Raw genomic sequence first — 20,158 nt, 5'->3', positions numbered from 1 at the left:
TCTCACTCGTTTCATGAACTTAATAATGATCTATCTTATGGCTAAGAAATGACGAACTACCTCTTTGCAAACAAAGAGAAAATTTGCATTGTTTGAAAGTTCACTCTGTGCGAACCATGCCAACATTTCCCTATGGATGGCCATTTTAAGATTATGCTAAATTTGTCTATCAGAGAAACAATGGGCTATTTTGTAAGGGAAACACATATACAATAAGCCCCTTTTGCTATTCCCATGAATTCTAAGAAAATTCTATTAAAGACAATATTATGAATTGTTTGGAAGCATCATTTCAATATTTGTTCAAAGAGCTAAAACACAAGATTTTATTGAGTTTTCAAATATTGTAATAGTGTCTAATTTGGTGGAAGGTAATCTAGAATTGAGCAGAATTATTCACATCGTGGAAAATTTGTTTATACATAATTTTGTAACTGATTCTCTGTGAAAATTGATATCCGTGGTATGTTATCAAATATTTAGTGGCGCATAACGGATGAGAGTTAAGTGAAGAGTAAAATCTATTAAATTCAGGTAAATCAATTAGGATTATATCAGGTAAATCAATCCATAAACGCAGACTGCGCAAAATGCGTTGCAATAATTTGTTCCATAGCTGTACATGTTCTCGATGAAAATGATCAAATTTTGATTAAGACAGAACAAAAAAAAAACTAAACCGTACACATATGCAAAATATGTTTGTTAAAATACCTCCTAGGGCAAAAAAACATCATCCTCACCAGAGAAAGACTGAGAGCAATGAAAAAATTTATTGACACCACGAATTTTTCTTCTTCATCAAACACAAATTTCACCCACAAAAAAAAGTCGAAATTATACGAATGATGAGTGATTTTTTTTTTCGGTTACATATTGAATATTTTGCACACATAGAATTTGCTCTCAAAATGTTTGTATAGTCAATTAATATAATTGGGTTTTTCCATTGTCTTTTGACTCATCTTGGAGTCCAAAAACAATGGATTTTTAAATACTTTACCTCTGACTCCGAAACACGCTCCCGTTCATGCAGCGAATTGATAAGTTCGCGCAAATGTTGATTTTCCCGCCTAAGCATTTCCCTCTCGACATCGCGCTCATTCAATTTTGGCTGCAAAATATACAAAAATGTTAGGAATTTGTTCATTTATTTATATTTTTAGATAATGGAAAAGATGCATTATAGTGATGGCCCACCTTTTAGATCAAAAAAAAATCATATAGGGTAAATGTCGTAATTCAAAACCATTTCCAGACGCTTTAACTTTGACAGAAGATTCAACAAATGATATTTTTTTCTGAAGAGAATTACATAAATTTGCTCCTTGACTCTTCTAGAATGTTACTGTTTAGTGAAAATTCTTTAGATAATATTTGAAAACTTCTTAAATACAAGAAAAATACGCGAGCGTAAAATGCTTCTATTGGAAACATATTAATCCAAATGGAGACAAGGAAAGTTTCTAACTGGAGACAAACAGTATAAGTTCTCACACAAGTTCTCTCTCTCTCTCTGTATTTGTTCTTATTCCTGGTCTTTTCCCCTTTCCCATCTAAATCAATAAGAAAATCTCTCCAAAAAATCATATTTCCGGGGTTTCCCATTAAAGCATTTGCAGACACTTCAGAAAAACCCTTTTTATTCACGAAATAGGTAATTATTTCATTTGAAAACTTCACGTACCGTTAACAATAAAGATTAGCACTTAATTTAACTAAAATTAGTCAGAAATGTGACATAAATGTTAAACAAAACGAATAAAAAACAGTCACTTTATTGTGTTTTTCATTGGAAAACTGTCAATCTATGAAAAATTCAATGGTGAAAAGGTACACTTTTAATTTTTCTGAGAAATTAACAAATTAAAATTTGTGAATATGAATGGATTTTCGCTTTATTTGGAGCAAAATTAACTAAATAATGAAACTGAGGTATAGGAAATTTATAAATAATAATAATTTAGTACTGTATTTATCATGAAAACAGTAACGTTTCCATTTGGAGTAGCGAAAAATTTCCATTTGAAACAGGTTTTGAATTAGCTTAATTTACCCTACATGAATGCTCTTATGTGCTTCTAAGTTATCGACTTTTCATTGTGTTGGTTCTTGTCACGATTGTTGCACTATGACGATTGAGGAGGACTGAGTCATGACACGAACAAACCCAAAGAAAAGTCGATAACGCAGAAGCACATGAGAGCAGTCATGTACTAAAAAAAATGTTTAGGGGAAGGATTTCTTCTTTTCATTTTTAATTGGAATAGCATCATAATAAAGTTGTTTCTCTCTTTCAAAGATTCTTAAAGCTCTTTTAAAGCCTTTTACCAAGGGGTAACTCATTTCCATTTTTCTGACAAGGGTTTCTGGTTTCTTGGGCTTCGCGATGCAGAAATTGGGTTTCTCGGGTTTCGCGATGCAATTTTTGGGTTTCTCGGGTTTCGCGATTCAATTTTTGGGTTTTTCGGGTTTCGCGATGAAGACACTGGGTTTCTCGGGTTTCGCGATGCAATTTTTGGGTTTCTGGGGTTCGCGATGCAATTTTTGAGTTTCTCGGGTTTCGCGATGCAATTTTTGGGTTTCTCGGGTTTCGCGATGCAAAAGGTGGGTTTCTCGGGTTTTGCGAAGCGTTTCTTGGACAATTGACGAGGGTTTCTCAATATAAGTTACCCTTTGCCTTTTACTGAACATCAAATTTTTCAAATGAATATTTATTGAAATTTTCTAAATGTTTACTGGATCTTGATACTCTTTTAGTATATCTATTTAAAGTTACATTTTAATTATTTTAATTGTTTGCTAAGTAGGTTTATAGATAATTTTGTTCTTGTATAAATTTTTGCCACGCTTACAGGGATGGAATAATAACTTTTCGATACTATCGAGTCGATAGTATCGATTAATTTATATATCGTAGATTTAGTGAATGATGGATTTTTAAACATTATTGGACCACTTATTGTATAATTCTTAAAAGAATGTAACTGTCAATGAATATTTATATTAGCTACAAAAGATTCAGCTATCATTTTAATTTTTCAGAATCGATAGTCGATAGGGGAGACTGGGACAAAAAGTCACAAAACGGATATTTTATTTTTTTTACAAGGTACTTGAACGCTTCAAAAATTTCTAATTAGCGCAGTTTTCTAGGAAATTTACCGCTCTACAACTTTGTGAAAGTAATTTTCCTCCATTTTGTAAGGAAATACGTCTATCGAGCCAATTTCTAAAGGAAATTTTGTGAAAATTCTCAAAAATGCTGGGGCAAATAGTACCAGACATTGGGTATTATCATATTTTGATTCGCTTTATTACGGGCTTCTGTAAATTTGAAAAAAAATACCTGTAGGACATATTTTCATAGAAAATTTATTCATCTACACCAGAGGAGTGCAAAAACCGTTGAAACCGAATAAACGTCAAAATAAGTTTGTTCTAGTAGCGTTTTTACCATGGACGTGCCCCGTCAAGTCATTGCTCTACCTGCCGATTTTACTCGGAGGTTTTTTGAATTTTAACGCTATATTCTAGTACATTCAGAGAAAATCTGTAGATTTTCTGCAGAAATTCTGCCGAAAATCTACATATTATCGGCAGAATTTCTCCCTAGAAAATCTGCATAGCCTCCATTACTTCACAAAAATATTGTTGATTTATCAAGAAACTGTAGAAGTTATAAAAAAAATGGTATGCTCTGCTTAACAAGCATTACCGATTAAACATTTTAGATGAGTGAGAAGATTCAAGCAAAAATACTAATTTCTTAAAAATCGCCAATCGAATGATACAAAAACACGAAATTTAGGTCGACACTCTGCTTAAAGTTTTCACTTCACTATTCTCTACTTATAACACGGCGTCGCAGAATTCTTTATTTTATATAAATACTGTGATATCACCAAGAATAGCTCTATTGAATTTTGCAAACTTCAGTGAAAAATATTCAATCTTTTTAGACACAGCTGTCTGGAAAGTCTGGAGTGTAGATAAAAATCCACAGAAAATCGGCAAAATACCTACAGAAATTCGTCAGAGTATGCACTAGGATTCGTCAGAAAATCTGCAAAAAATTCTGACGAATTTTGTCCCAAGCCCAAATAAAATTCGTAGGAATATCTACAGATTTCTCGGCAGATTTTCGGCAGAGGTGTAGATATTTTCTGCAGAAATCAGAAAGATATCTGACGAAATTATTTGACGGGACATGTTTCATTTGACGTTTATTCGGTTTCAACGGTTCTTGCACTCCTCTGATCTACACCTTCGCAAAAGACCGTTTTCTTTGCGAGAAAATTGAGAAAACGAGAAAAGCGCTTTTCAAGCTATTTTAGAAAAAAAAACACACAAAATACTGCAAATCGTTTGACCAATGCAAACAACAAGCGGCGAGCTTTGGTAATGACGTTTCTTTTCGTCGTGAGACATCAGAAATTGCTTCGCTTTTTAGTTACTTCTTGCTCTATACCTTTTGTTACTTTTTACCCCAAGTGGCCACATTTTAATAAAAGGATTTCTGGAGAAAAGAACTTTTGTGAAATTCTAAAATAGATAGCGGATTCGTATTCTTAAAATCCAAATTATTTAGAAAATATTCACCAGTGCATCAATTTTGGAAAATAAGTAGGTAATAATTGTTATCTTCTGCAAGGAAAATATTTCAAAAATAGGGCTAAAAATTTCGATATTTTTTTATTTTCTAAATTCCTTGTTCGAATTTTAAGAAACTTACGACATTGAAGAAGGTCTATGGAGGCTATCCATAGAAAAAAAAATTGAGCCGCTATGTTTTTTTACCTTGGAAGATATTGAATTGAAATGTTAACCCATTCAGTCAATGTACCAGAAATACTTGACATAAAATTTTCATATTTTGGGATTAGTTTCCTACAGATTAATAGATAATTTTTTTGAAAATAAAAAAAAAAATATCTCTTATGGGGGCGCAGGGAGCCTCTGTCAAACACACGTCTTAACGGTCACTGAATTTAAATGCTGTGCATTAATTCAATACAAACTCTATTGCTTTAGATAGAGTAACTATCCAAGAACACTAATTGGCAACTAGAATTCAAATCAGGAAAGAGGAAAGAGGCCAATTTTAACAAATTCGACGGGATGTCGTATTTTCCGTCCGCCATTTTGAGCAAAAATTTTGCATGACCTTCCCCGAAGCAAGAAAATAATAACAAAATGTAATTTCATCTCTGTTGGACTATTTTTCTCAAGTAATTGAATAACTAACGTTACTAAAAATCCATTCCCAAGAGCAATTCGGATAAAAGTTGCCCAGAAATAAATCATCAAAAATCACTCAATTTGCGTATGATGTATAATACCATGGTAAGGAATGGGTTAAATACATATAAATATAAGAAAAACTTACCAAAAGCTGCGACACAAGTGTATTGAGGGCTGTGGTGTGACTGGAAATGAGATGACACGGAACTGATGGTGTTAAAGATGTGGCATGAAGGAGTCGATTGGCCCCACAGAATTCTCCAGTAGCTTCCAATGAGGTTCCTTCAGTCTCCACCTTCACCTTCTCCCCAGACTGTGTTCCCTCTTCCCCACCACCCACATAAGTCTCATTGACCTCAATTCGCCCAGTTGATGGTTGTTGCTGAGCCTCCGATCGCATCTCAGATTCTGTCTCTTCGGGAATGGAATTTGTGCTGCGTCTCTTCAGCACATGATCACACCTCGATGTACTGGGTGGCCCAATGGAGCGCAACTCCACAATCTCACAGTACCCATCTTCATCCTCCTGCACCGAGTCTTCACGCTGGAGCACCGGATGTGCCCTTGTAGCATGCTCTGACCTCATCTTGTGGCAATCATCACAGAGTGCCATGGACACAGCACTAATCTCCTGGATTTGACTCACGCGTGTATAATCATTGAGTGCCTCTGTGAGTGACTGCACTTGGGCAAATGCAGCCAATACCAAATCACTGGGATCCTGAAATGAGGCAGTCTTTTTGGGTTAAAAGAAGAGACACATTTTAGACAGTGACAACGAAAAACAGAGCGACAGACAGCATATACAAAACACCGGAAAAGCGCTTTGATTTCTTAAGATACAAACATCACCATAGATAGTTTTCTCTCACCTTGGGCGCCTCTGGCTGTCCCGCAATGTCAGCAATGGCAGAGAAGTGTTCACTTGGCATTCGAAACATATCACAAACAATTTGCTGCTTCTCCGCCAACATACCCCTGATAGACTCATCCAATCGTCTCAAGCGTTCTATTTACAAGAGAAACAGCAAAAGAGAAAAATTTAATTTTCTTATTACAATGGAGGAATTAATTTTACTTTCTTTTTTAGTGATTAAGCTCCGCCGCTCGAGAAAGCAACTTTCAAGGTTTTTAGGTTCACAGGATTTCCGCACAATCAAAAATTAAGCCACGCCCATATTGAAATTTTGTAATAAGTAAGAAGAAATTTTCTTTTATAATTTGTCAAGAATTCTTCCTTGGTTTAGAACCCGATAAATTCCATAAAATGTATCCATTATTTTACATATTTAAAACTTTACTTTGGAAAATGAAAGAAAAAATAAAATGTTCAAAGGCTGGCGCATTCTAAGGTAGGCTAATCACCTCTACTGGCTTTTCTAAGTTATCTAGAAATCTGCTTTTGCGATTTTGACGAAAAAATAGTTTCCAATGAATTGTAATCATTCTATGCTTGTACGATTTAGAACGTTTTACATTGATGTTGAAGAGGCTTTTCAATCTCAAAGGTTAAAAAGACTCTTGAGAGTTATATAGTTCAATCGAATGGTATCATGTTTCGACTCATTGGGAAAGTACAGTAGACTCTCTCAAATTTGGGCATTTGGGACCAAAATGTCACCCGAATTAGAGAGAAATTCCCTTAAATAAGAAAAGAAAAACCCTTAATAATGCAAAATAACATCGTAACTAAGAAAAACCATGGAAATTTTGAACATATTTGCTTCATTTAACAAGAATAACCAAACTTGAAAAATGACAACAAATTTTTTTTTTAATGTAACTGTTGCCCAAATTAAAAAGTAGCCCGATCAATTTCGTGCTCAATCGTGTCGTACTTAGCGTCGTGGCACGTTCTCGGATCAACCTTCTTCGCGAGTGGTGAAAAAAATGGAACGAGCCCAAACTCAAAGTATACCTTTCACATATCATAATCTTATGATTTTTTACAATAACCATTCAACAGTAGAAAATTTAATATAATTTTGAAAATGAAAAAAATATTATATTTCGTGTGAAAATAATATTCTTTATAACCGAAACATCACTTTGACTATAAATACTGCTCAAATATTAAAAGAAATCGTGTTTAATCTTATGAAGATAAATTTTTGTTATGTGATAAAAACACTTGCTTTTACACCGAACAAAAATTGCACTTTACATGTAGAACCTTTTTTCAATAAGTAAATAAAAATGTATCTTTCGGAATCTTTCGAAAATATTCAGTGAATATTCCAATATGCTTATTAAATCTTATAAAGGTTTTTATTTGATTCCTTTCTCGTCCATATAGGCTTTTAAGTCGAATAGTTCATGGCTTATCGATCTGTTATGAAACTGAACTTCAATCAAGCTACTGCTTTTGATTGATTTTATAGATTAGATACCTGTGTGAGAGCGTGAATTTTTGAAAAAATCACGCTTTTAGTGAACTTGGAATAATTTTTTCAATTTGTTAATTTAAAAACAGGATGGAGCACAAATGTGTAGTCTAATTACTGCATATATGGCCTAAGCCATGTTTGGTACCCATTTTTAGTAAATTTATCTATACATGCAACTTTTTTGTTCAAAATTGTCTTTATTTGGGTTATAATTGAAAAAGTACCGGAAGTGATCATGCAAATCTTGTTCATATAACCCAGAAGTCGTTATATTGCAACCTAATTTACGATAGTTATGCGTAAAATAAAATTTATGACCAAAAAGTGGCGTTTGGACAGTACCGGCAAAAGTGAGCAAAAATATCCGGAGTAGCTTTAAAGAAAATGTAAGTTTTTCTCGAAAAATCTTTATAGGACACATTTAGTAGCTTTAGGATAGATCTTTCTAGAAAAAAAAGTTGCAGGTGACATAGGAATTAAATCATGAAATATTTAATTTCTTATACAGTATAGCAAAATATTAGGTCACTTTTTCTGGGCACTGTATTTTTGGAATTGAAGGATATGAATGAAGTTTCAAATTTGACATCATATTCAAGCTTTCCAAAGGAGTTTTTTGTAACATTTGACAAACATTAAAAAAAAAAAAAACAGATCTTATAATAGGCTAAATAGACAAAGAATCTGATAAATGGTGATTTTAAAAGGATTTACCTTTTTTAAAAAATATATTAGCACGTTTCATTTTATTTTAAAATTTTATTTAAAAAAAATAATTGGGGTTCTTTGAATATAATATTTATTATTAGATAATTTCATTTTAATTACTTATTTTTATAAGCATTAAAAAATTACAAAGTTGGAGTGTAGATGCCACAACTTTATGGAATACTTTTTTATGGATTTCAAAACATATTTATCATAAATATGTAAAAAGAATATCAAATTGCTGTTTCGAGATCAATTACAATAGCTGTGACAATGCATGTAAACAATCACTTAAATGGCTACGTCAGGGACGGTTAATTTAAATCTTAACATTTTATTGTAAAAACTGAAGAAAACATACTTCTTGAAAAGAAAACAATACATTGTTTATTAATAAAATTAGCAATTATATAAATTTAAGCAAAATATTTCCTCAGGAAAAAAAATTTAAAGAAAATTCTGGCACAATTGACCAAAAATCCCGATTTTCGGTCAGGAATATATTTAATAGACCTATTTATTCATTCTCTAGACAGCATATCGTCGCATAATTTCTTTAAAATTATCAAAATCGCATGCTTAGATTTCGAGATAAACTACAAAACGTGATTTTTAACCGGTTTAGAACCGGTTTTTCAAAAAACTAATGGTACAGAAATCGTCGTACGCGCGAGTAGATATATTTAAAAAAAAATGTATGAAGATATCTCTTTCCAAACCAGAGATATTGCGTATTACGGACGGCCGGCCAGACCAGAAATTGTCGGCTTATGATTTTCGGCATCAGGGATATTCAAAATATATACCCTGTGAATTTCAGCTCGATCTGAGCACTTTGAAAAAATCCAAGGATTACAATAGGTGTGATTAGAAGGAATGACACCTAAAATATGATAAAATACCATATTCAATGTAGCTTCTGTTCAATAATGCTCGTATATCTGTATGACATTTATCGTGAAAGGGATAATACTGATAATACTATAAAATGAAAGTGAAATTTAAATATATAGCAAACACATAAATGTTATGATTCTGTGCAAACGAAAATCTTCAACAGCTGGGACTTGATGCTTTATTTTGACGGAATCTCACAACAACTTGTTGCTTAACCAACTGTTTTTTGTGAACCAAATTTTAATATTATTTGAGAGCAGCATTTTAAGAACGAGAAATTTATTCAAGACAAGATTAGATGAGATTTTTTAGTTCAAAAGATCATTTAATAAAAATTCACGTAAAAGTTATTAATTTGATAAGTCATTAGAAGAGACATTGTGAAATATTTTACTCACCAGCTGGCGTAAGGACGGGTTCAGCTGTGAGAGATGGACTGACGGTGACCTGAACTTCACTGGGTGCCACCAACGAGCACTGTTGAGTAAGTGTCCGGGTATTGCATGAACTGGAATAACCATTGAATTTCTGCTTCAAACCATCTTCATCTTCAGTCCTCTTCTCTTCCTCATTTTCTTCCTGATCTGACACATCACCCTCTTCATCCTCATTTGCGGATTCTCGATTTTCCTCACTGTCTTTCTTCTGCTTACTCCGATTGCGCGCATCCTGTGGCTTCTGTTGCTGCTTCTGGGACTTTCGCTTTTCATGCGTCACTTCCCCACCACGATCTCGGGTGTCATCGGTACCTTTCTTCTCAGTTGCTGTATCAGCTGTTGCACCAGTACCACTCACACTTGGCAAATCACTGCGTTCTGGTGTCATTTCAAAGGAATCCTTCTCCTTCGATCCACCACCAGACAGTTCCGTATTCAAATCATGACTGCCCCGAGTTCTTGCTTTGTACGCATCAGCAGCATCTGAGATGTGCTTGAACCACCTGCAAGGAAAATCAAAAAGATTTTCTCGTCAAGAGTAGTCTCTTTTTTTTTTGAAACATTTTCATAGAAAATCCATTTCAAGAGGCTGAAAAAATGAAAAGAGCAAAAACCTCTGGACTAATGAAGCTCTTCTCAATGGTACTGGTTCACTTAAACTCCCACGGCGTCTTTTCTCCTTCTTACTCAAACCACCACCACCTCCCCCAGTACCACCCGTCACACTTCCGGAACAGACACTTTTTCGTCTAACTCCAAAGTGGACGTCATCAGGTGAGAGTAAATTCATTCTTTTTCCGCTCAGTACGAAATATTTTTGTGTTTCTCTCACTTTCTTTCTCAAAATATCCTCCAAAAAAAAAAAAAAAAAACATACACACAAAAAGTCTCACGCAGAACTTCCTTTTGTCTTTCCTTCTTTAAAACTGTTTATATTATGTTTATATGCCAATTCTGACTCATTCGGCCAATGTTCTGGCACTTTTCATTTTCACCAATACAAAATGATCAATTTGAATTTTCACGAGACTCTTTAGTCCACATTTCTTTTTTTTTTCCTGATGGGCACAAAGTTTAATTGTTCATCATGCCAAATGGAAATTTATTATCTCATCCAGTTAACACAGTTCTCTCAGTCAGTCACTTTTACAACTGCCAAGCTAATAAAGAATCTAAATTTAATGAAAGAGAAAATTCTCTCATGAACATTAGTTTCCGCAATACTTTCATAATCTTCTGTAACCTCTGCAACTGATAAGCAATGTGAATCTCTCGCCACGTTTTGTAGAGAGATAATAATGATGAAGAAAAATACAATATTTATGTTTGGAAAATATTTAGAAAAGAACAGAAAGAAAGAGTATACGACGATAACACTGTCTCGGAAAACCTTTTCACTAATACGATTAAATCATATATTTGGATTTTAAATAGAATTCATTAAAAAATATGCTTCGATTTTGGGACCAAGTTCAAGATCAAAATTATTCATGGTCCAATTCTGAACACGATTAATTTAAATTAGTTCCAATTAGACTTAAAAATGTCCAATTTTCTGTTTAATTGTCTTAATGATACCAAGATTTTAAAATATTGTTGATTTTTGAGTTCAATTTATACATTATTAAAATATTATTCAGTATTTAATCTAATAAAAAAATATTCTCATCATTTTAGTTGATTGGCTGGAGTTTTGAGAACTTTTTAAATGCTTTCAAGATCTAGCCAATCATAGAACACTTTGAGAATGAAATTTTTAATAGAATTAAATATTTAATTATATAGTCTGAAAAGAGTACTAAAATTATGAAGATCTAAAGAAAAAAACGCGGTTCTTTGTAATAGTAATTAATGATTTTTAATACAATTCTCACTCTGTTTCCCGGAGCTTTTGTATAATAACTACCTACACAGAAATTTTTTTTTAGCAAAAATAATTCGTCAAATAGTTATGAATTGCTACAGTGAACTTACGAAGTACTCATAAATCGTATAACCCACAAAAAAAATTTAAAAATTTTTGTACTTCTTTACAAACTTTGTTCCGTAACATAATCACTTGATGAGCATTTTTTGTTCTTTTATAAACATATGCTCGTAAAATTTTATTCATTTTACAAAACTTTACAAATAAAGTAACAACATTTTTTTCTGTATGTTTAGGAACATTTAAATTTCTGAAAAAAAAACAAAAAAAAATGCTCGTCATGTGATGATTTTACGAATACTTTTTGTGAAAAAGTACAATCTTTTACGAACTTTTTAGTGCGTTAAACGGGAATCTCAGTGGCGCAATAGGCAAGACCCTTGGGTCTTGGGCGGATGAGATCTCTGATTCGACTCTCACAGTTGTGAGTTCGCACACTACCTGTGCCCAACAACACTGAGAGCATGGAAGAAGCAACCACACTGCGAGGAAGGCGCTCCTGGGAGGTCTACAATCTCTACAATGTACTTAGCAGGTTTTTCAAACACGGGATGATTACATTGTCCAAATATTTCGATACGATTAATAATAATAGTGTGTTAAACGATTTAACTACTGTAATTGCGAGTGACGTTTTCCCTTTTTTCGCTATTTTTAAATTTTACAAAATTAGATATAGTCAAAGTGAAAGGAGGGGGTTCAATGGGAGAAAGTATTTTTGTTCAATTGTTTACGAATGGATTTTATGCAACTAACATTAATTTTATAAAATTTTACTGGCTTGAATTTGGGATAAGGTGCGGGTGACTTACAGTCCACCCACATTAAATTAATAACAAAAATTAATAACTTTTTAGAATACGACAAAGTACAAATTTTAACATCTATATCTAAGCAACTGTTTGTCCTCGACTGTGTTAAAAGAATGTTATGAAGAGGTCGCGATATCAGCTATATAACGTATTTAAATTTTAACCTAAACGGATGAGTTAGGGACCTATCGTTAGAAAGATCTCGATATCAGATACAATATAGGCTAAAATTTCATCGAAATCGCATAATAAATACAGAAAACGCAGTCAGGTCAAGACATTTTTGATTATAGCTCGGGTTAGGGAACATCGAGGGAGGAGTGCGAACCACCGTTGGAAAGGTCTCAACTTCAGCTACAACATATCAAAATTTAAAGAAAAAGCATCGTCTAGTTTTCGAAATATTCGAGATCGATTAATCGAAAATCGATTTTTGGATTAATCGTACCTTCGTTTTAATCGGATGAAATTGGGGTGTCATAAGGGTTGTAGTACTCTACGAGAGCTTTTCAAAACACCAAAATTTTTCGAATTCCAACAATTAGAACCGGATATATTACCGGATGGTGTTAAGTTTGGTATCGATTGAAAGCTCTTAGGTCCAGCTATAACATACTAAAATATGAGATCGGTCTGTGCTATAGGGGTTGAGTTATTGAGGAAACAAAATTTGGGGGCGTTTCAAAATGTCGGAAGGGGGGGGGGGTGGGGGAGGGTCTGACATCAACTTCTAGCAGCCCATCGACATTTAACCTTTGCCGAAAACCGCTTGTCGATATCTCTCTCCGTTCTCTCTACAGAAGCGTTTGTACTCCAGACGGAACGGGACGGGACGTCCACGAAAATCGATTTTTAGCGCATATGATATTCGTAATCTATGAGTGTCAAGACGTGTAAATCCAAAATTTGGGCCCGATCTGACGAGGTCGCATTTCATCTGTGACTACAAAAGGTGAAATTGTAAAGAATCTCAGCTAAAAAATTAAATATATTTTTGAGTTTTTAAAAACCATGTAACATCTTATCGTTTAAGATGCTAAAACGCAATTAAGCAATAATGATATAGAGTAGGGGAGACTGAGGCAAAAAGTCATAAAACGGATATTTTATTTTTTTACAAGCTACTCGAGCGCTTCAAAAATTTCTAATTAGCGAAGTTTTATAGGAAATTTACCGCTCTACAACTTTGTGAAAGTATTTTTCCTCCACTTTGTAAGGAAATATGTTTATCGAGCCAATTTCTAAAAGGTAATTTTGTGACTATTGTCAAAAATGCTGGGGTAAATAGTACCAGACATTGGGTATCATATTTTGATTCGTTTCATTACGGGCTTCCGTAAATTTGAAAAAAAAATACCTAGAGGACATATTTTCATAGATAATTTATTCATCTACACCTTTGTAAAACACCGTTTTCTCTGTGAGAAAAGTGAGAAAACGAGAAAAGCGCTTTTCAAGCTATTTTAGAAAAAAAAAACACACAGAAGACTGCAAATCGTTTGACCAATGCAAACAACAAGCGGCGAGACATGGTAATGGCGTTTCTTTTCGCCGTGAGACATCAGAAATTGCTTCGCTTTTTTGTTACTTTTTGCTCTATACCTTTTGTTACTTTTTACCCCAAGTGGCCATTTTTAATAAAAGAATTTCTGGAGAAAAGAACTTTTGTGAATTTCTAAAATATATAGCGGATTCGTATTCAAAAAATCCAAATTATTTAGAAAATATTCACCAGTGCATCAATTTTGGAAAATAAGTAGGTAATAATTGTTATCTTCTGCACGGAAAATATTTCAAAAATAGGGCTAAAAATTTCGATATTTTTTATTTTCTAAATTACTTGTTCGAATTTTAAGAAACTTACGACATTGAAGAAGATCTATGGAGGCTATCTCTAGAAAAAAATTTGATCCGCTATCTTTTTTACCTTGGAAGATATTGAATTTTTCGATTTGTGACTTTTTGCCCCAGTCTCCCCTATGCAATAAAACAATAGAGAGGACGCTTAGTATACTCACTAGTATGAACTTTATTAAAAAATAACTCTATTAGTGTTTTTGTCACATTTATTTAAATAATCAGATAATAATTCACCGCGTCTCAATTATGCAGGCTTTCCGCTAAAACGTAACTTTAACATGACCCGTAATTTTGTAATTTATAAAAAATTCTGAAAAGTGATAATTGAACAATATAGCATTCTAATGTCTCAATGTTCATAATATATTCATATGTTTATTTTTTTTATCTATAAATAATTGGCAGTATTATTTTATTGGAATATTGACTACTGTAAAATTAATTATAATTAAATATAAATTGCACTGAGCAATATAAAACAAGATTTAAATTAATTAATTTTATCCAATAAAAGAGATCACACTGTACAAACATTAACTGCATTGAATATTAACGATATTAACCGTGATTTTAATAGAATTAATGCGTGTCACGATCAAGAGTTAAATATAACATTTCACACATGGCGCTTCGAGTCATCCTCCTCGCAGAGACAATATTATTATTCACTGAATATACCAATCGGATGTTTACTGTTCGATTTATTTTTATTGTCTCTGTGTATTTGGGAAAATGCGTGTGAAACTAATAAGACGTAACATTTCAACGAGGAAGAAGACAACCATAAGGATTGACAGAATGAATATCTAGCTAGAGTAGGAGGAAGAAAAGAAAAAGGTGAAATTTTTGTCCTAAAATTATCTCCCTTCTTGAAATAAGAGACAAAAGTAGAAAATTCATTTATCCCCTGGGGACATATTTCCGCTAGAGTTGCCTGTCTTCTTGTCACCCACGCAATAATTATTGTAAAAAAAAAAGAAAACAAAACTTTTGAGTATCTTCCCTACCTTGAGAAAATGTTGATAATCTTATGGATTCTATACCCGTTTGCTCTTTACTATATGATGGATTCCCTCTTATAAAGAAAATTCTTGTCTGCATTGCGAATGGGAAAATGCAAAACTCATCAAGTTTGCCAATATCAATAAATCACGCCATTGACTGCTAATTCAATGTTTTCAACACTCAGAATTTGTTTTTCATCACATTAATCTCGCCCAGACACTCATGGTAGCCACTTATTGCATTTTGGCCATATTGAGATTAAATGTAAAATCTTAAGAAGATGCATTTAACTTCGGCTGCAAAATTTAAGATGGATATAAATTTATTTTTAAATCTGCAATAATTTTGTCGCATATGGAAGTCAATAGCCGCATTTTATTGTAAAAATAAAAAAAAAGATGTCTTTCAAGTTTCTTTTTTGTCATTCTTTAAATATTTGAGGTAGTCATAACTTTTAAAATAATTTATTGCAGCTTCTGAAATGCATGGAAATTTATTAATTGCACAACGGAAACGGTTAATTCAAAAGAAAAATTGTATAGAACATCTAGCGATAATTTTGCGAAGCTCCAATATTCTAATGAGTTGCAAGAATTTTGTGAACCTTCAAAAAACAAAACTCTCTATATCTCATGAGTGCATTAGCCCTATCTTTCTTCAGTCTTTACCATCGTCTGCAGTTTTTGTGGTGAATGAAAAACATTTTATCTTATTTTGTACAAAATTTATAATAAAGTAAACTCTCAGTCAGACACCCAACATTTATTGAATGGATGGAGGTGAGGTGTTCACCCAAAGTGGCCATCAAATGTCAGTGAGGTGTAAAGGTGTATTTGCACAAATGATCAATTTATATCAACTAAAGTGCACCACAATATCCCATTCACATCAATAATTGCGTATAGCTTTGCTCTGTGCGTTTTTCGCATTGAGAAAAGAATTCTCTGAATACAACGTGTCAAATATGTTTTAATTAAATATTTCAGTGAAATACGAAAATGAAAGAATAATTGAGACACGAAAAAAAATATGCGAAAAAAAACACATTCGTCAATTGGTTCCAATTAGTTCAGAGACAGATAAAATATTGTGAAATGGGTATAGTGTATGTTTTTAGCTTGTGACACAAATAATAAAAAAAATACACCATTTATATATAGCAAAATGGGCTATAAAGGACGACACTCCATATGTGCATATGAATAAAAATAAAAGTCTGTATACACAACAAAGTGTCATCCAGCAATCTTCCACTCATACTTACTTTGCTATATACTAAAAATTATAGATAAAAGAGAGTAGAGAAATGAATAAGACTTTATAGAATGCTAAAACATGTATTAGTGTTTGAAGGCTCACTCGTGCGAACCATACTGCATTCCTCTACGAAATTATTTGTTAGAATTTTATTTTACTGCTCGAACTCAATCCACTTTTTTGAACTTGTGATACGACTAGAGGCCAAACGGTAAGAGATATCGACTTCCGGTCTTCGACGACCCCCCCATAAGTCAACATTATCCAGGACAGTCTTTATTCTTTTCTCCCTCGAAAACCATGTATTTTTAGTTTATTTCAAAAACGGCTCTTATGATTTCTTTCATTTTTGGACATGTTTTAGAGGTAGTCAAGGCGAATATTTCGTTCGTGGACACCTATATTAGAAAACCATTTCGATATCAAATTTTCGATAATCAAAGTTTAACAACTTTGAAGGGCCTATTTCTTAACCGATTTGCTTAAATTTGATTTTTTTTTCGAAAGATCTTGAAATTTCCAACCCGATTGCATTGGACTTAGTTGGTCATGAGTCGGTATAGTACCCGTAATTGATGTATCTTTATCAAAAAATTAAATTTATCAATCAATTTAATCGGTAGTAAAGCGGTATGTAGTCAAAAAGCATGCAAAAAGTTAATACACGAATATCTCTTTCTCATGAGTTCGAGAACTCCGCAAAGCTGAGACGCTTTTGCTATGTCTTTTTTATAGTAAAATGATCTTGCATAGGGTGAACTGATACAGCCTGTCTACATAATCCAAAAACATAGTCTTAATTTTTGGGACACCCGTGTCCCATTCGTCTGGAGATACGATTTTATTGTAGGGGTTTTCTTTCTGTTGTAGATGGTTAGGACGACAAATCGCATCACTGAGGAAAATCCGAAAAAGTTAAAATAACATTCCGGAAATGTTTATTTTACCTTGCAGTATTTATCCGAAATCGGTGTAAATATTATGCTTTTTAGGTGTATTAGGGGTTAAAGTTACCCTTTTTCATATTAATTTTACCTTTAAAAAGTGTTAAAGTTATGAGGAAAAAATGTTAATCGCACCCCTGTTTTTCTCTCAGTGATGAAAAAATACAAATCCTACATTTAAGAACAGGTGAGCAAGACACTCAAAGTTTTTAGATTCTGGCAATGAAGAGGTCAAAAACAGTCGTGTGCTTAATTGCGTCTTGTCAAAATTGTAAAATTTCCCTTGTCAAATTTGTATCAACCGTGTCCAAACTGAATTGTTTTGCACTTACATATTATACTTATATTTATGAACTTTTGAAGCTCTTTTTCAAGTATTTCCATGAAACAATAATATTCTAGAAGAGTAAAAGGATCAAATTTATGTATGTTATCGGGAAAAAAATACATTTATTATCTCTAGAATCTTGTATCAAAGTTTGTGATTCTGGAAATTGTTCCAAATTATATCACTTTACCCTAAAGGGTTTTATAATGATGTCTAAGAAATTGAGAGCATTCTATCGTAGTGAGTAATATAGAATAACATTTTCTTAGAAATTCGTTTACAAAACATCAACTATATTTTGTGTAAGCTAAAAACTGGGAAGTTTCGTCAAGCTCTCTAAGAAATAAATTGAAATCAGCTAAAATGTGACCATGCGACCATACATATAAAATATATTCTTATTGTGATATAAAAAAGAAAACGTAACAGTTGTGTCCTTACACTAATATAATGTTGGGATGGAGAGTCTCCGTTTCAACTATTAATTTTCTACACTGAGAAAAAGAGTGTGCGATTAACTTTTTTTCCTCCTAACTTTAACACTTTTTAGGTGTAAAAATATATCAACATATTTTTTATGTTAATTTTACACCCTTTTAAGTGTAAAATTAAAATGAAAAAGGGTAACTTTAACCCATAATACACCTAAAAAGCATAATATTTACACCGATTTCGGATCAATAATGCAAGGTAAAATAAACATTTCCGGAATGTTATTTTAACTTTTCGGATTTCCCTCAGTGTAGTGGAAATTTAAATTGATAATATAAATGTCAATTTAAACGGGGCTGATTCCCTTCAATAGAAATATTTCTGGAAACCTTTCTAATGACTGCAATGCATCACCTTACGGTTGGTTTTAAATTTGTCTAGAACAGAACCTAAAAGTAGCTTCTAAAAGGCTCGGGGAGAGGTAAGGGATTTTCTTGGGACCAAGATTGATTTATGGGTGGTCCTTGATAATCTCAAATTGCTAAATTTTATAGGGTAAATTAAGTTAATTCAAAACCTGCTCCAAGTGGAAATTTTTCGCTACTCCAAATGGAAACGTCATTGTTTTCATGATAAATACAGTACTAAATTACTATATATATTTTCTATACCACAGTTTCATTATTTAGGTAATTTTGCTCCAAATAAAGCGAAAATCTATTCATATTCACAAATTTTAATTTGTTAATTTCTCAGAAAAATTAACAGTGTACCTTTTCACCATCGAATTTTTCATCGATCGACCATGTTTTACAATGAAAAATACAATGAGGTGATTGTTGTTTATTTGTTTTGATTAACATTTATGCCATATTTCTGGCTCATTTTAGTTAAATTAAGTGCTAATCTTTATTGTTAACGATATGTGAAGTTTTCAAATGAAATAATTACCTATTTCGTGAACAAAAAGGGTTTTTCCGAAGTGTCTGCAAATGCTTCAATAGGAAACCCCGGAAATATGATTTTTTTTTGCAGAGATTTTCTTATTGGTTTAGATGGGAAAGGAGAAAAGACCAGGAATAAGAACAAATCCTGCACTCAGGAGCAACTCAAAAAGGTTTTGGAAGCCTTTCGTCGCGGTTTCACTTACACTGTTTGTCTCCAATTAGAAACTATCCCCTGTCTCCATTTGGATTAATTTGTTTCCAATAGCAACATTTTACGCACTTTTCTTGTATTTAAGAAGTTTTCAAATTATATCTAAAGAATTTTCACTAAACAGTAACATTCTAGAAGAGCCAAGGAGCAAATTTATGTAATTCTCTTCAGAAAAAATATGAACTTAATGTGTTAAATCTTCTGCCAAAGTTAAAGCGTCTGGAAATGGTTTTGAATTAGGACATTTACCCTATCGTTTAGCCTGTTATAACACCGAGAAAAATTTGGATGGTATTTTCTACAAATCGTGTCTTTAAATTCTACTGCCTCAAAAGATAGTAGAAAATACCATCCTCCATAGATACTTTCTTTTAGAATCTACCATCTTGACATTTTAAAATTTACTATCCTATGGATAGTAAATTCTAACAGCCGGATGGTAAAATCTACTATCCTCCTTTAGATTTTACATTGACCTCTCTTAGATTCTAATATCCGGGAAGTAAATTTTACTGGCCGCATATTAGATGTTAAAATTTAACTGGAAGACAGTAAATTTTAACGGAGGATAGTAATTTGGATTGAAATTACTATCCAAGCAAATAAAATTTGCCATCCTGCTGTTAGAATATCATTTTGGAATATCGTGGGTGCTGATGCAACGGTTCCCGATATGCTTTGAATACATTATAGCAATTCGTGGCGCAGCTGGAAGATGCTGGACTGTCATCACAAAGGTCGCGTGTTCAAATCTCGGCATAG

At 32.9% G+C, this 20,158-nt stretch overlaps 1 protein-coding gene across 6 annotated transcripts in view; it reads right to left on the bottom strand.

The window, feature by feature from the left end:
* The window catches only part of LOC129803551 (rho guanine nucleotide exchange factor 12), a 193,722-nt gene that overhangs the window by 10,857 nt on the left and 162,707 nt on the right, over positions 1-20,158 (bottom strand). For 3 of the 6 annotated variants that reach the window (XM_055850193.1, XM_055850194.1, XM_055850198.1), the window contains 4 exons: positions 9,635-10,176; positions 6,117-6,253; positions 5,390-5,980; positions 1,004-1,114 (listed from right to left, as the gene is read on the bottom strand). In XM_055850193.1, the coding sequence (XP_055706168.1) occupies positions 1,004-1,114; positions 5,390-5,980; positions 6,117-6,253; positions 9,635-10,176 (1,381 nt within the window). The remainder of the gene's footprint in view (positions 1-1,003; positions 1,115-5,389; positions 5,981-6,116; positions 6,254-9,634; positions 10,177-20,158) is intronic. The other 3 variants (XM_055850195.1, XM_055850197.1, XM_055850199.1) reach the window with 1 other exon arrangement.

Source organism: Phlebotomus papatasi, chromosome 2 (genome assembly GCF_024763615.1).
Source record: "Phlebotomus papatasi isolate M1 chromosome 2, Ppap_2.1, whole genome shotgun sequence".
Taxonomy (NCBI): Eukaryota; Metazoa; Arthropoda; class Insecta; order Diptera; family Psychodidae; genus Phlebotomus; species Phlebotomus papatasi.
Note: the sequence above shows the minus strand (reverse complement) of the source record. Positions and strands in the feature narration are given on the sequence as shown.